This window comes from Onychostruthus taczanowskii, unplaced genomic scaffold (assembly GCF_017590055.1).
Source record: "Onychostruthus taczanowskii isolate IOZ18803 unplaced genomic scaffold, ASM1759005v1 scaffold67, whole genome shotgun sequence".
Taxonomy (NCBI): domain Eukaryota; kingdom Metazoa; phylum Chordata; class Aves; order Passeriformes; family Passeridae; genus Onychostruthus; species Onychostruthus taczanowskii.
The window spans coordinates 3,494,977-3,511,712 of record NW_024504455.1 but is presented as its reverse complement, the minus strand read 5'-3'; the positions used below and the strand labels follow the sequence as shown (position 1 = coordinate 3,511,712).

At 39.4% G+C, this 16,736-nt stretch overlaps 1 protein-coding gene across 1 annotated transcript in view; it reads right to left on the bottom strand.

Annotated features, from left to right (window-relative positions):
* Positions 1-7,385, bottom strand: part of CD247 (CD247 molecule) — a 47,533-nt gene extending 40,148 nt beyond the window's left edge. Inside the window, exon 1 of the mRNA XM_041420875.1 lies at positions 7,278-7,385. Within this exon, the coding sequence (XP_041276809.1) occupies positions 7,278-7,335 (58 nt within the window). The 5' untranslated portion in view covers positions 7,336-7,385. The remainder of the gene's footprint in view (positions 1-7,277) is intronic.
* Between the last annotated feature and the right edge of the window lie 9,351 nt (positions 7,386-16,736).

The following is a 16,736-nucleotide window of genomic DNA, read 5'->3' as shown; positions in this document are numbered from 1 at the left end:
TTCTCATTTGTTTTCACTAATTCTCTTTGAGATTACCACCTGCAAATATTTCGTTTTTCTACATCACTCATCAGAGAAACTCCTCAAAAAAATTTAGGCAGAGAATTTACATGTCCTGAAAGAAACTGAAAGAACCAGAAGCCCCTTAATAATGAAGATGTGACTGATAAATAAGCAGGAAAAAATCCTTCCCTACTGTAAGCCTCCAGTTAATTATCACATGGGTTACTTTGGTTGCATTGCATTTATATCTCTTCAAATTCCAACAGACTATTAAGTGCTGAACCAATATTAATAGCAAGAAGTTTTTTTCATTTCCAAGAAATATGAAAATTAAAAGTCGTAACCAAAAAATCAAAAAAGTACACTTGCATTACTTCATACAGCACTGCCTCCCTATACTTTTCTTGAAAATATTTTTATTACAAATTTCCTTAAGAGTTTCTAGCTTATAATGACTTAGACCTTCAGAATGAGTTCCCTTCTGGACACTAACTCAGGTATTTTACCTCTAGGCAACAAATCATAAAATAACATAAAACAACAAATGAATCCTGAACATCAGCAGCAAGCTGTTAGAAAGAAATACATAGAATTTAAACAGCATTCTTCCAAAAACTATCCAAAGATACTAATTTGCTACATGGATGACATTTTTTGAACAGAGCAACCGTTCTTGTAGTAATTCACAATAATTATTTGTTTGCTTCTTAGAAACTGTCTTTAGGTAGATATTTTTTTACTAGATACCAACAATATAGTATTCATCTCTGTCTGTATCCCATCATCCTTCCCTTAGAGGATGATTATTAATCCAACTTGTAAGACTTATTCTATTTTTGCCATCTCCAGAAATGCACCTGCACGCGTGCACAAAGTGCTGCTGAAATGACTTTACTTACATTAAAGCCCAAAGTGATGACATTGTGCAAATCTGCATCATGGAGAGAAAAAGGTCCATGAGAGAGAGAGGGAGAGGGAGAGGACTCCAAACTCCAGTAACACTTTCTTTCCTGGAGCTGGCTTCACATGGCTGGATGGAAAACTACAAGAATGGCAACAACATAGAGTGGATAAAACCAGAAATAATTTCTGCTCCCAAAGACTTGATGTGGGGTTCCCTGACTGAAGCTTGTTGATATACAACTGAAGAAATGACCAAATGTTGTAGCAATTTAATTTTATGTCTCAATATAATACGATACACACCACAATTTTTCTTTGCAAAGGTTTAAAATTCTGCTGTATTAATTGTGAGCTGCAAGATCCCAGCTCCCAGAGAATCCAATGTTCTTTTTTTTTTAAGCAGCAATTTAAATTTTCAGCTATTTCTGGGTGACAAAATGAGTATTTGATATCTAGGCATGTACAATATCCACCATTAGGAAGCTGAGTTTGCTGAGAGTATTTAAAAAGTGACATTGTCAGACTATACCAAACTCTTTCTTTAGACTGATCTGCTCAGAAGTAAAATACTGGATGTTCAATTTTCGTTTGAGCTGAATGTATATATTAACTAATTCAAAATAAATGTTTTGAAAACAAAGTACCTCATTACTTTGAGTCCTGCTCCAAAATCCACACGCTCACACAACAAGCCTCGATTTGCTCCCACCCATCCAGTGGTCAGCACCTGGAGATTTTTCTGTTCTGTTTCCCCCAAGCCTCAGTTTGCTTTGTGAGGAGATGCACACCACGGGGAATGGGAATGAATTTACAACACACGCTGATGCGTTAAATATCTGGGAAGCGTTTTTATAAATATTTGGCTCTGTTTATTTCGCGTTTGGCTGTCACGCAGACGACAGCAACACTCTAAGGGAAATGAATGCAAAACACCCATGCTCTTCCCTGGAAGAAATTCACTATGCAATTTGGATGAACAACCAGGAAAAGGGATTTTTAGCTAGATTAGTCATTATTCAATGGCCAGCATACACTTACTTGAAGTAAAACACCACCCAAATTAGTACTCCCTCATTAATTTCTGGGTATTGCACCTTATCCTATTAGAAAAGTGTTTCAGACCATTACTCTGATTTAAATAATAAAATTATTAACACATTTTTATTATACAAACTTGGAGGGGTATTAGGAAAGCTTCTCTAAGTGTTCTCTGGGTCAAAACGTTTCATGTGCTTTTCTTTTTGATGAGGAAACTATTTTTAATGTTTGCAGCCATGAGCATTGCAGCATGTTATCACCGCCCCAAAAAATAGCAATTGCCTTAAAAAAAAAAAAAAAAGACAATTCTATAGCTAGTTTTCTCTTTTATTTTTTCTGGAGCCATGCAGACTTGCATTTCAATGTTAGCTTGCAAGCCAGAAAACGTTACCAGGAAACTAGAAAAGTTTATTTGTGGTGAAAGTTAAGATTTTCACCTAAGACAGCAGCTTGAATTGTAGATAAATCATATACTGTGAGATTTCATAAGAAAACCAAGCAAAACAAAACAGCCCACAGGTATTGACAACTGGCCACCCTCTAGCCTTATTCAGTGTGTTCTGCTGCTGTTTATTCTATCATTTGTTGAAAATTTTCCAATTTTTTCCCCCTGTCAACTTCCTTTGACTTCTAATTCAGTATATATTTCACCTCCGCATTATCTGAGTTTTCAGAGAGTTGTGCCATCATTATGGATTCTCCTTCACTTAAAAAAAGACAACAAACAGAAAAGAATGGTTTGCTACTCAGAAAGAGTCAGGATAAAAGGTGGAGTTTTCACTACAGATAGATCTCACAAAAGAAACAGGCCAGATAGCACAAGCATTTCATCAGGCTCCACAAGCACATGTTTAACATACTGCCATATACCAAAAGCACAGAACAAGGGAAAACTCCAGAGCGGCTGCTCTTGTAAGACTTAACAGATATATAACAAAGGATTGAGAACAAAATACACAATGGGCTTCCAAAGGCTGATGGTTTATTCCTAGGGAACTTGTAAGATGCTAAATATTTCCAATCTACATGGCTCAAAAATTGAGGTGGCTTCTATGACTTAAGCAGAACTTGCACACACCAGTGCTTGTGACCTCTGAGGCTGAGAAACTAGTTGGTTTCTACTTCTATTTTTCATAGTTATATTGGCAAAGGACTGAAAAAAGGCTAACTTCCACAAAGATGGATGTACCCACTGTTTGGGGTTGAACACAAGCATTTTGCTGTTTTCCAAGGCTTGTGCATTTGGGTGAATGGATCGAAGAACTGCAAACCAAGATTTTCATTTGCCTGCACATTTTATCTGTTATATTTGAAGTTATAAATCAAAGGACAGAGTGGGGATAAATGTTTTCATTGCTTTTCTGAAAAAAAAAAACCTGCTTTGGACTGTCATACTTTAAAAGCTAAAAATACTATATACTTAAAGGACCAGAGCTTAAGTTAATTAAGAAAAAAAATTCAGTCCCAGTCTCAAAATATTACCTTCGATAACATCACAAATCAGAAAAATCTGCAAAATTTCATCTTCTCACAGACTCTAGAACAGCATAAATTGTTCTCTTAACACTACAAAAAATCAGCTGTGAAACTTAAATTTATCTGTTGACCAAAGACAGCAGAAGAGTGAAAAGTCAACAACATGCTTACGAGTTTAACACGCACACGGAGAAAGTAAATACCTTTAGCAGAATACACATTTTAAGTATTTTTAAGAACTTGCATCTTCCATTCATGCCACCTAAAAATATCCTCTATTTTTTGCTAGAATAACTGATGCATCATAAATGTCTACATACAATATAGACACTCAGATGATTAGTTGGAAAAGGGGAGGAGGAGTCGATGGCTGTCTGCAATTGTGCAAAAAAAAAGGTATTTTTTCTTTATTTTTGAAAGGGAATTTGGTTAGAATTTGGAAATAGTTAGAAAATAACCTATATTTCCTAATGGAAGGAAATGCAAGGGAAAAAAAATAAAATTTACTTCTCATGGTAGTCACCATTCAAAGTCTGTGTGAACAACAGAAAATGGTTGTCAAAAACATTCCTCATATGAGTGTTCATTTACACATCAAATTCTTGTCCCCTTAAGCTGCTAGTGAACCTCCTTTTTTAACTCCCCTTTGGCTTTTTATCCACGTGGTCTTACTTAAGAAGGACACACAGAGGAAAAATATAAATATATTTTGCAGATGGCCTTCTGTATTTTGTATATTCTTCCCATCTAGTGCACATAAAAAAACCAAAAGGAATGTGATCATTAATTTGTTGCTTCACTGATTAGGAATTCTGCTTGGAAGGGTTAAGCTAGAAAGCACTTACTCTGTAACAAGCATTATAGAATTGAACACAGCACTGCAAGGGCTCAACAAATGTCCCTTTACAAAGAAAGGCTACATTGCCTACATTTTGTTCCATGCTGCCAGTTCATAGGGTTTTTTCCATGAATTATTAATGAATCATTGTGAACAGGCAGGAGAAATAAAAGAAATAAAACATGTAAAATTAAGCCTTTAAATTTTTTCCCCCTAGGTGTAACAAGAACGCAGCTTGGAGAACTTGACAGCGCATAAGGACACGGGGATGGTATCAAAAATATCTGAATATACTTGCAAACAACTCCTGGTTTACAAATCTTGTCATTTGCAGAGCAGCTAAATCATCTGATGAGAGGAAAGAAAAGAATTAATGCTAAGACCTATTACCTGAACTGACTAAAAAAAGGCTGATGGCATCATGGCAACCCAATGGGCCAGAGATAGAGATATGCAGAGCAGAAAAACAGTGTGGAAATGAGTGTGCAAGTAACATCTGCTAAGACCAACACTGCTGTAGTTTCCACAGAGTTAGCTAAAAACAGGGCACTGTCCAGTTCCATTTAGCAGACAATTCTGAGAAAAGTGGCTCTGTAAAGATGCGTAGAACAGGGGAGGGCTGTTCTTAAATTCTTGCATATACATTTATATGTACGCATGTGGCGTGTGTTTGTATAAATCAAATCATCATCTCGTCAGCCTTTAAAAAAAATAGGGGGGCAACTCTACAGTATTGCTCACAGGACTATTTTATTGCTATCAAAACCTGTCATACTTCAGAACAAAAGCCATGAAGGCTTTTGCCACTTTAGTGGTGGTATTCAGGTACAAGTCTTCTAATATTCTTGTCTCAACAAACAACATGACTAACAAAGTCATCTGCTCAGAATTAAAAGTATTACTTTTCATGGACTTTTTAACAGAGGGGTTATAGGAGGACCTCAGCTAGATTTCCAGATGTACTCTTCTGTGCCTTTGAAGAGGGAAAATAAAGAAAATTAAACCTGTACATATATAAATGTGTATTTGAAAATGTGAGATGCCTTCCCTCTGTAATTGCTCAAAGGCCAAATTTGAGCATTCTGAAATTTGTGGTCTGGTGTCAATAAATTCCAAGTCTGCATCACAATTCATGGCTCATCTCTATAATTACTTTAAAATATTTTTTCCTCATGCCTGATATATTTACTTCAGAACTCAAAGATCAAAACGAAAAGCTTTGCAAGTTCCTCAGTGCTAATCTTGGTGGCATATTTCAGCTGCCCTTTTAAAGAATAAGCACAAACACTTTATAGTGAAGTGGAATTAACTCACTGTGAGGAGGTATGCAGCTTACTGAACCTGTACTGAATCTGTCTGAGCTTGTTTCATGAAAAAATTAAAAGTTCATTTCCCTAGAAGTCCTTCTAGAAGTGAACTCTGAGAAAGCTCAAAAACACTCCAGGCAACAAAATCTTTCTGCTCACAGCTCTGCTTGGTCTCATCGTTGAACTAAATTCATGACAGATCTTACATTTTCGGTTTTGTCTATTCTGTATCCATAAAGTGGCAACAATCCCACAAGTTTTGATTGATATTTCTTCTATTTTACCTGCACTCTTTGGATAAATGCTGTTATACTTCAAATTATTACAGGTATCCACTCAAAAATACTTCCCCTGAAATCCACAGGCAGCCACCTCCAAATCAGTGAGTACAGTATCCAGTTCAAAACTTGAACCATTTACTCTTTGTGAATGTGAATACCCCAAGAGCTTTGCACCAGAGACGTCTGCAAGCTGCATCACATATTTTTCAAAGTTTTCTGCTGAAAATGCACAAATAGGAGCCTGAACTACAGACATCGTGTGACAGGTTAAAAGGGAAGAAATGTAAAAAGACGGTTTTGCAGATGGATTTTGACCTAAAGTAACATCCATACTGTTGCAGCTTTACATGCATCCATGGATAGAGAGCAAGGCACAAAATATGAGAAGTATACTAAAGTACAGGAACATTTTTGGGTATCAGAAAGGGACAGAGGCCCCAGCGTTTGAAGGGAGGACAAACACAAATCATGGCCTGCCACAGAGCATAAAACCTCCCTCAAAATCCTCCTGAAAGAAAAACCTCACAAATCACCAGGACTGGTTCCACAGCATTAGAAAGCAGCCGCAAAACTCTCCTCTCATCCCCAGAAAACTTCCCAACAAAAATGTCTGTGGCAGTCACCCAAGCTCTTGAGGAGGCTGGGTTTAACTACAGCCAGGATATACATGGAGGGGAGGAAATCTTCCAGAGGATTTGGCTCTAATGCATGCTCAAACGTGGCCTATGGCATATTCAGACCTTGCCTGAGGCCTTTTCCAGATGTAAATTTTGTTGCCCTTTTGATCTACTATGCTCCTAAAAAGTAAGTTCCTCCTTCTCAAACTTAACGTGACTTCGGAAGATCTGTACACACCAAAGCTGCTCTGCTCGGTGCCCAGGACTGGGCACCACACAAATAAATAACACAAAGGAAGAAACGGCTTCATTTTGTGCTGGGTCTGGTGGAGAGGAGCAGAAGGCAGGGACGTGAGGGGAAGGGCTCTGCCTTTTTGTCACCACCTGTGCCCCATTTCCCGCCTGCTGACTCCGCTGTGGGCCACAAACCCGCAGCCCAACGCCATGAGAAGTCTCTCCCATGCAGCTTACTTCAAGTGATAACTTTTCCATCACTGCCTCAAAGCTCCCCTTTGGAATCGCAGGGAAAGTGGCCCAGGTGAGGCCTCAGAGCTTTGTTTAGTTACTGTTCAGCTGTGGCGTCGCTCCAGCAGGAGAAGGGCCCCTCATCCCATCCTTCCAGAGGGGCTCTTTATTCCAGGCCAGTTCAACACAGCAGGTCCGTCTCCTCCTTCACAGGGAGCAGACATGGCTGAGGTGCTCACACAGACACGCTCTGCCACCAAAATGGTGGTGAATCCACCACAGAAACGCCGCACCCTTTCCTCAAAAGAGCTTTACGGGAACCCCTCACAAACCCAAAGCCCGCCTTTACCTGTGGCTGGGAGCTGGGCCTGCAGGCTGGCAAGGATGGCGATCCTCCTCCACTTCATCTTGCAGGGCCAGACAGTCCTGGGGATGGGAGAGAAGAAGGAGAAGAAGAAGAGGCGGCTCCTCCACGGGCTGTGCTGGTGTGTGGCCGCCACAGGAAGAGGCTCGTCTCCTATGAGGGCTTTCGGAGTCCACCTGCCGGCTTCCTCTGCCTTCACAGGCTCTGAGTGAGGGCTGGGGTTTGCCTTCTTGGTATTGATGTTTGGGGTTTCCTTTGTTATTCATCCTTTTCCTCTCGGCAAGATGGTTTTCAGTGAGTTGGGGTTTTTTTTCCACTTTGTCTGATGGTTCCTAGATCATCCCCACCCGGCGGCTGCTGGTCTCTGTTTCTGGTATCAAATTTGACCTGACTTCAAAAAGGGGTTTATGCAGCTATTCCCAGTGTGCAGCACAGGGCATAAATAGAAATTTAAAACTGTAAGTTATAGTCACTTTTGAACAATATAGCTGTCTAAACTCATAATGATATAAATCTCATTTCTAACTCCCGCTTTGTAAGAAATCTGACATTATTGTGCTCTTTTTGAATGCAGGCAAATAAAAATTTTCACTTTTTAATTAATAAAAGAAAGTTCATATTAGACAAATGTGAACTAGAAAAGCTTGAAAATGTAGCTTAAATAAACCTAAGGGCTTAAAGCTCAGCCTCACTCCCATCAAAATTCATCTGGCTCAACAGATCACTGAATGTTTAATGTTTACAACAATAATACTAATAATGCACTTGAGGATCAGAGCTTAGGCTGGAAGTACAAGCATCTCAATGCAAATTTTTTTTTCTCCTGTCTCTAATTATTAGAAAAGAAACAGAAATGTGCATCCCCAGGAGGTTCAGAAACGTGATAAAAATTTCCCTAAAGTATGGTGGGATGAGAGTTCCTGTGCACACAAAAAGTATGGCTTTTGAAGGCAAAGTAAACTGAAGTTCTTGAAAGAAATTCTTCACCTTGCTGTCTGGAGTAACAAAGGCTAATACATGGAAAAAACTGTCTTTTCCTTTAACTGAATAATTATATATTGTGCCAGTCAATACCAAATGTACTAGACACTAGTACTAGTCTAGCACCAGGTGTAATAGTGCAGCATACCTTCAGTGATATCCAGGCAGTGCTGCTGAGTCTCTGCTCTCTCCCAGCCCTGGGGAGGGTTTTCTTTGTGGCTCTTTACCCCAAAAGCGCCAAGAAAAGGCTGGAGATGGGCTCTGACACCACCAGGCAGAAAGCAGAGCACAGCCCAGGAGAGCTGCCATGCACTGAGCCTGAACGAGGTGTCATTAGCCCCAGAAATGGCTGTGCTCAGCTACATGTTCTATATTCCAGTGCAAGCTGAATAAAGCCCTTTCTGTCCACATCTCTGTGTGACAGAAGATTGGCTGAAACAAGGAATTAGTGAGCAGAAAAAAGACCCCTGCTCTCACTGCTGGCTGCCTCAATCTCACTGATGCCTTATCCAAAAGCTGAAATATCATCCTAGTTATTGATATTTTTGGGTAACGGTGTTTCCAGAGAAGCAGATGGCACTGCTCATCACTATTCCACTGACCTCTGTCTCCTCCTGTTATTGATCATAGCTTCTCCCTCCGGCAGAAAGCCAGCAAATTATCACTTTGAATAAAGAGCTGAGGCCAAAGGTAAGGAAAAGAAATGAAGAGCTGTGTAAGAAAGAGAGATTAATAGCAACAGTAGGCACACTGGGAGAGCAGCAGTTGGGCCAGTGTGTTTTGATGTCTAGATAGGGAAAGGTCAGAGAAATTGAGTATATGGACTTCACTTGGAAGAGTGGGTAGTGTTGGAAAAAGGCTTTGCATGACAGTGCCCCTAGAAATTCCCACCTCCCCATCCCTCAGCTTTTGAACTAAGGCAAGCTTATCATTATCCAAATATAATCAAAGTATACAGAAGAACACTTATGCTTGTATTATGGATTATTCTCACAACAAGCGTGGTGTGGGAGAGATGCAAATCACATGCAGACAAGCAGTAGAGGAAAAGATAAAGAGGAAGTGGTCTCCTCTCTAGGAAAAAGTTTTTCAGTGTTCATAAGGCTTGCAATTCTACCATGAGGAATGGTTTGCTTAGAGTGTCACCCTCTTTTCAGCCTTTCTAGTCTTTGCATCTCCAGGAGCTACACAGCACTGTAAAAACTTCAGCACCTCCTGCCCACATTGTGCATTGGCCAATGTTGCAAGTGCACTTTCACCAACAGTTTAAACCATACTGATGTTTCAGTTTACTCACTTCAGTCAGATTGTAAGGACTTTGTTAACCCTGGACTAGAAATGAATGCCAACCCTCGTTCAGCTGAACCAGCAGCAATTTTTCTCAATACAGACAAGGCCACAGCGGAAATATAAAACCCTTCCTGCTGTGTTAAGAAAAGCTCTCAGCTAAACTTGACTCTTCATCTAAACATATGGGTGGAGGGAAGTACATTTTCAAGAATTACCTGCACTGGGAAGACTGCAATATTTGATCTGTGGTTCCTGAAACAGAATGGGTCAGGGAACTGAAGTGGTCCCCAAGTACAACTCAGTGTGTTTAATGCTGGTTAAGGTGCAGCTCATTATCTGTAAGGATAAGGTCTTTCATAAAGTAGTCAAGGCATACATTCAACTGGTTCTGTGCATCCATATGCCATCCTTTCTCTGGACACAAAAAATCCTGGAACAGCTCTAATGCAAGGGGCTGATTCATTCCCAGAAGCATTCCCTTTTCACGCTTACTGGTTATGCTTTGACTGTACTATAAAAAAAAAAAAAAAAAGCAGCAGGGTTTGCAGTTTTACAGGAAATAAATGAAAACTAAAAAAAAAAAAAAAAAAAAACAAAAAAAACAAACCCACACCACAGTCAAGCTGAGGATTAAAAAAATATATATAACTACACACTGCCCTCTGGCTCCTGCATTGCTACCACAGAGATATGCCTGTAATCATCACTGCAGACTGCTGGGATTGAGAACAGGTCGGTTATCAGGAGCTCTCCTAAGCCTATTTGATACAGTTAACACTTGCAGGCAAAATTAATTCCTACATCACCTGATGGAGGAGCTGGCCGACTTCAGAGATGTGAGAATCCAGACAGACTGCAGAGCCTTGCCCCTGGTCCAGCAGGGAGTGATGCTTGCAGTGCCATAATTAACTCAACAAGTATTAAAAACGTTTCTGAGATGTTCACACAAAGATAATGGGTGGTAAAAAAAACAACAATTTTCACTGGTGAGCAAGCTGTAGCTTCCAGCCAGGCATGCCACTCAGACTAAGACACTGAAAAGAAATGGTCTGCTGTTTATAGTGTATAAGCCCACAATTTTTATTGATAAAATGTTAGAGACTGACAGTCCTACACTGCTTCACTGCATCTCAATGCACTGTAGTGCCTTACAGTGCAGCTTCGATTTGCTATAATTGGGTTCAACTGTGCTAATCCCCTTGGAATGCAGCAATTAATACTTATTTAGTGGTAATGGCTGCATTCCAAAAGGATTAGTCCCTGCCCTGCACTTTTGCCAGCAAATGGAGAGCTGGAAAGAAGACAGTGTCTAACCACAGGTCTTGCTTTGCAGCTCCCAACAGGGAAGGAGAAGGAGTTGCTCTTGCTACAACTGCTCCCCTTTGTGTATGAAAATACTGCTTTTCCAAGGAAAACCCACCTGACTGTCACTACTCCTTGCAGCTGCATCGAGCAAATAGAAACCCTGACACGTGCAACAAGAAAAACAAACCCAACCGAACATAAAAAGGGACACCTGTGCAGGACCACAAAGACAAATACGGCCAGGAGGGCATGTTTCCTATGGGAGATTGTAAACAGGCCCTGATACAATGCAAAAACATATTTCTATTCATTATTTCAGGGATTTTTGTGACTGGCAGTTTCCTTTTTCCTGCTACAGTCTTAAAATCTTCAGTGCAACAGGGTTTGTGGAAACCTATAAAGGAGTTGTTAGGTGAAAGTTAAAATGCACCCTCTTTGAATGCTCAATTTTGAGACTACTGAATCTGTAATATCCAATTTTTCCCTCCCCAGTGACACCTTTATGATCTGCTCTGGATTTTGTTGTTCTTAATGCACTCAAGAGACCACTGCTTATGTCATATTTTAAGGAGGAGGAACAGTGCTTCTTTTCTTTTCAGTTACTCAAGCTACTCTCTCTGGCATCATCAACAACCCTGTTAATTGCAGGTGAATTTCCCCAATTACATGGCAGCATATGTAGAAAAATTCTGTGACTTTTTCACTACCCACATGCTCGAAATGCTGTTTTTAATTGTAGAACACCTTCAGTATTTTCTTGCATGGCTGTACAGAAGATGACTTATCAGGTTATGCCTTTTATAAATATAAAAATATTGTGAGGTTTTTTAAGGTCTGTGGCAAGTATCTACTTCTCCTTTATTCTACTCCCCTCCTTACCCCTAACACACACCTCTTCTGTATGTTTGAAATGCTTGCCTGAGGAAAAACTTAATTAACTGAAATTCATTTAAGCATTTAAAACAAATAAAAAATCCAATTCATGCTTGATTAGGCAACCATTTTTTTGGCTAAAAGACAACAGGAAATTAGTGTGCAATGTTTCTATAATCATACAATGCAGGGTTTGTGCAACTATTTCTTTCTTATCTCTAAACAATTGCCACCTTTCAATCTAGAAAGTTACCTGTTAACACTGGAAGATGTTTAACAGGTTCCATGGCATAAAAACACTATAGAAACACAAATTATCCTCAATGTTGTCACATAAATATACATGCTTAGATATGCAATTACATGCTATTTCTTGACACTCTCTTTGTCCCCCTTTGCACACACACACCCTCTGTTTGGTTTTGTCAAATTACTCTGTGCTTGTAGCTATCACAGATGTATTAAAAAAGCCTTAAAATTAATTACTCACAGATTAAAAACAAGTAATCTTATTCTTCAAACAAAGCATTCCTGTCGTCTAAGGGTATCAAGATGAGTTACAAATATTTTACATGAGTGCTGCAAACTGGTATCGATATTTTTATAGGTAAAGGGAAGGGAAAAGTAATCACGCAAATAAATTTTCAATCTGAGTCAGTGACAGCAGCAAAAATAACATGAAGTGGTTCTAGACCAGTGTGGATACACTGACAATACTACCAAGTCAAGGGAGAGACTCTCCTCTTTCCACAAGACCCACAGCAGCTATTGGGCCCACCACCAGAAATGTGGCATCTCTTTTGTTTAAACTGGAGAAATTCTATGCAAAACTAAGCCAAGCAGCTGCAGGAATCAGAAGCAAATAGTAATGGGGATTTTTTGAGGCTTTTAAATGTAGAATATTAAGAAGAAAATAACTGAGTCATCATTACAGCAATCAGGTTCTTTGATTAAAGCCTACCATCCCCTAAACAAAACAGAATTGCACCCTTTCTGGTACTAACTGCATACCTGGTCACACTCAACCAGAATACTCCAGCTCTACAATCTGCACAACTAATGAAACTCAAATTTTCAAAACATTACTTTTGTACCTTTAATATACATGAACTGGGGCTGGTTTCGTCTCCCCAGCTCACAGTTTTCATGACATTTATAGGAGCTTGCTAGCTTTGAGGTCAGATTTCCCATTTCAAATCTGAATCCAACAAAGTAAAAACAAATCTGACAAAGGCAAGTACCCAGAAATGTTACCTAAGCTTTTTTTTTTCATCAGAAAACCAAGCTGTGAAGAACATTAACCCCTACACCCAGAATTAATACAGCCTAATCTTTTTTACACAGCAATTCAACTTAGAAACTCTGAGGAAGCCTCTAAACACAAAAGTTAAGTCAAAAAGCCGTGAGAACAATTGCAAGAGGCTTGCATAAGAAACTCAAGGGCTGAGCTCCCTAGCAGAGAAAATACAATTATTAGAGAGAACCGAGGATGCTCCACCCAAGCAGAGGAGCTGGCAAGGAGGGCAGGGCAGTAGTCTCAACCCCAAAATAAGCAGTCCCACACCAGTACCTGGTGAAGAGCAGATGTTGGTGACAGCAACCAGGGTCAACCACACTCCAGTCAGGTTTAAGGCCAAGACAGTGGGGCTGAGCAAGCAAAAAGAGCCTGATCTCTAACACAGCCCTCGTGGAAAAAGGAGCTTCAGGCTTTTCCCAGCTCTGCCTCATCACCCAAACACCTGCACATCATCAGGGCAGCCCAAACCACTGGAGAACAGCCTGGGGGCACTTGAAGAACCCAAGATTAATTAGCTGTTGGAAATTACAAATAAGAGTCAAGGGGTTTAATTCAGCTCATAATAAGCCTAAGCAGAAGCATGGTCACACTAAGGTACCCCCTCTCTCTGGATTTGACAGAAATAAACATTGTTGAGTCTGGAGCCGGCTGCTCCCAGTCGATGTTCCGAGGCATTTCTATACCTGTCTCCATTTCCTTTACTAGAGTTACTTAATTTAAAAACCTTTAAATCATTTTCATGGATATTACTTCTGAGCTCTCTGTAGCACAAAATGATTACAAAACACAAAAAAATGATGAATGCTCCTTTTTTTTTTGCAGCCAGAAGGCTGCTGTGTTTATGGAGGGAAGCATTCATAATGTAAAGCACTGTAGAAAAAGAATTTGTTCATATTATGCCCCCGTCGTTTGCTTTTCCAGCATCTTTGAGTTATGACGAATTCAATAACCACTTTTAAGTATTAAACATTTAACACTCCAGACGAATGTAAGTCTGTGGCACCCTCTTGTGTTCAACAACAATATATCACTTTACTGGATTTTATCTCGATTCAATGCTTTTGCTCAGGAAAAACCTTTGGCAAACAAATTAATCCATTAAGTTACAAGTAACACTTTTTGTGTTAGTCTGATATTCTGATTGAGCTACCTATATTTTATTGTGAAGACCACAGGCACCATATTAAACAGCTAAGAAATTAATTCCAGAGAGAACTGAATAAAGGATTAATAATTTACAATATATATACCTGATATATTTAAGATACTGGGCACAAGTCCTCCATTTAAAACACATGAAACAAATCGAAAATCAAGCAGTAGAAACAAAAACATGTCAATAAGCAAGATCAATAGAAGGAAGAACATGTAGTAGGAAGTAGAACTTGACAGGTGGTGATTACCCTTATTAGATTCCCAGCTAAACAACATCCTGTGGCTTAGTGAGGTGCCTGCAGATATCCTGTGTCAGATTCCCGTGAGTGCAGGTGCCTCCCAGGTGGGAAGGCTGACTACACTGCTGTTGAGAATATGCTCAGGTACTTCAAGCATGCCCTGGCAGAGGATACACACAGAAATCAAAACACTGATTCATTTCTTACAGCTGTACCAACTGATTATACTCAGCCTCTTCTGTTCTAAGCCACAGAGTTCTATTACTCCTGGGTGTCAGGAAAAAAAGAAACATGCTCACAAACGAATTCCTGAATGAGCCGAACAGAACGAAGGTGAGCACAGGGAAAAGAGGTGAGGAAAAATAGGACAAACTGATGATTTTCTTGGGTTGGTGACATAAACATTTACACACCTATTACTGTGGGAGAAGATTGATAACCTGAACTGCTTTACATTCCACTACTTCATAGCAATAAAACACACCAAAAAGTATTCAGGGAGATGCACAGATACAGCTCCAGAGCTCTTCTCTAATTGACCCTCAAATAAAGGTCTGTACATGTAGCTTAACCAGTCTGCTGTTCATCATTTTCCCAAAGATATATCTGGCTGGGGTCCTCCAAAAGTTCAAAGGTGAAGAGATTTGGATGATCTACAGTTGGTGCAGCAGCATTATAAAACTGTTTTAAGATCTTACTGTTACCAAAAAAAAGCCCTTCCGCTTCCAAAGAGGAAATACTGGGGAACTGATAGTAAAAGGAGAAGAAAACCAGAAACAAAGGCAGCCTTATTCTACACCAAACCCTCAAGTGAAAGCAGTACTTTTCAAAGTGGTGTACTGGTTTTGGCTGGGATGGAGATTTGGGGTTTGTGGTTGGGGTTTTTTTGCCTTAGCTTGCTTGGGGCTATGTTTTGAATTTGTGTTTAAAACAGCCCTGATAACACACCAATGTTTTATTGTTTATGCAATGTCAAGACCTTTCCTGCTTCTCACCCTGGCCTACCAGCCATGGAATCTGGGGGTGCAGAAGCAGCTGGTGGAAGAAGGAGGTTGGGGATGTGTGGAATGATGCCATTTGTCTTTGGAATTTTTCATTTCATGGCATTAGATGCAGGAAAGCAAGTGAAGCACAAAGACATGGATTTAATTCAAGGAGGGGAAGGGCAGGTGTAAGTAGGGACATTTCCCCATTAATTCTAGCAAGAATGAAAGATATCAGAGAAACAGTAAAACAAGAACACTGAAAAGAGAGTGCTTATATGAAAGAGAACAGGAGGGAGAGAATAATTCTTGGACATGCAATAAATAATGCTTGACACCACTCATCAAAAAAATATTTTAATTTTAACAAAAGCCCAGCATCATCAGTCTCACACATCAGAAGTTACAGGGTTACATGTAATGCATTCAGGTGTCCTCACAGAAAGTATTGAGTCCATGACAGAGATTCAGTTGAGTTTTCACAACTGTCGTACCTTATATATATTTTTTTTCAATTTCACATTAAATATCAGTGTTACCTATTCAATAGAAATGGTTTCTATATTCTAAGTTTTTTAAATCCTAAATTAGTCTTAAAATAGTAGAACAGAACAGTAGAACAGTACCAAGTGGCTTTTTTCCCTTATGAAGAAAGAACTCTTAATAAGTTATATAAAAAATACTTTCACAAATCATCCCAGTATCTGAGAAAAGGAGTGATATAACAACAACATTAAGATATAGGGATCTTACATGACAAATCCCACTGTTCTATATATCAACCTCCTCTAAGGAGTCTAAATTCTTTACTCTAGGTCAACTAGGTAATATTTGCTCACTGTAAAATCAACTTGTTTCTTCATAAATACTTTTTAGTGCTGGTGAACTCAGCACACATCAGATTGGAGAGGATGTTAAAAAAGGGGTTTTTTGTGGTTGGGTGTAACTTACTTTAACACAGAATTAATTAAGCACACCTTTCATTAATTTTCATTCTCTAGAAATCATGAATCATTTGTGTCAAACTGTATTGCTTCTTTTCCACTTCTGGGTTACTAATCCAAAATTGCTCTTGAAGGCTTCCAGACCCCAAAATCTGCTCAGTTCTGCTGTTGAGGGGAACAAAAGCTGAAGAATTGCCATTTGATCAGATTAACAAAGCTGAGTGTTTCAGAATCTCAATCAGAAAACATTTATCCTTCACAACACTCTGACTGAATTGACAAGACAGAATTTATCTACTCTTCTTGAGTCAGATATTTTAGGTACTACTGGTCTGCTTCTATTACAGAGTCAGGGCACATAATCAGCTGAGGAATTA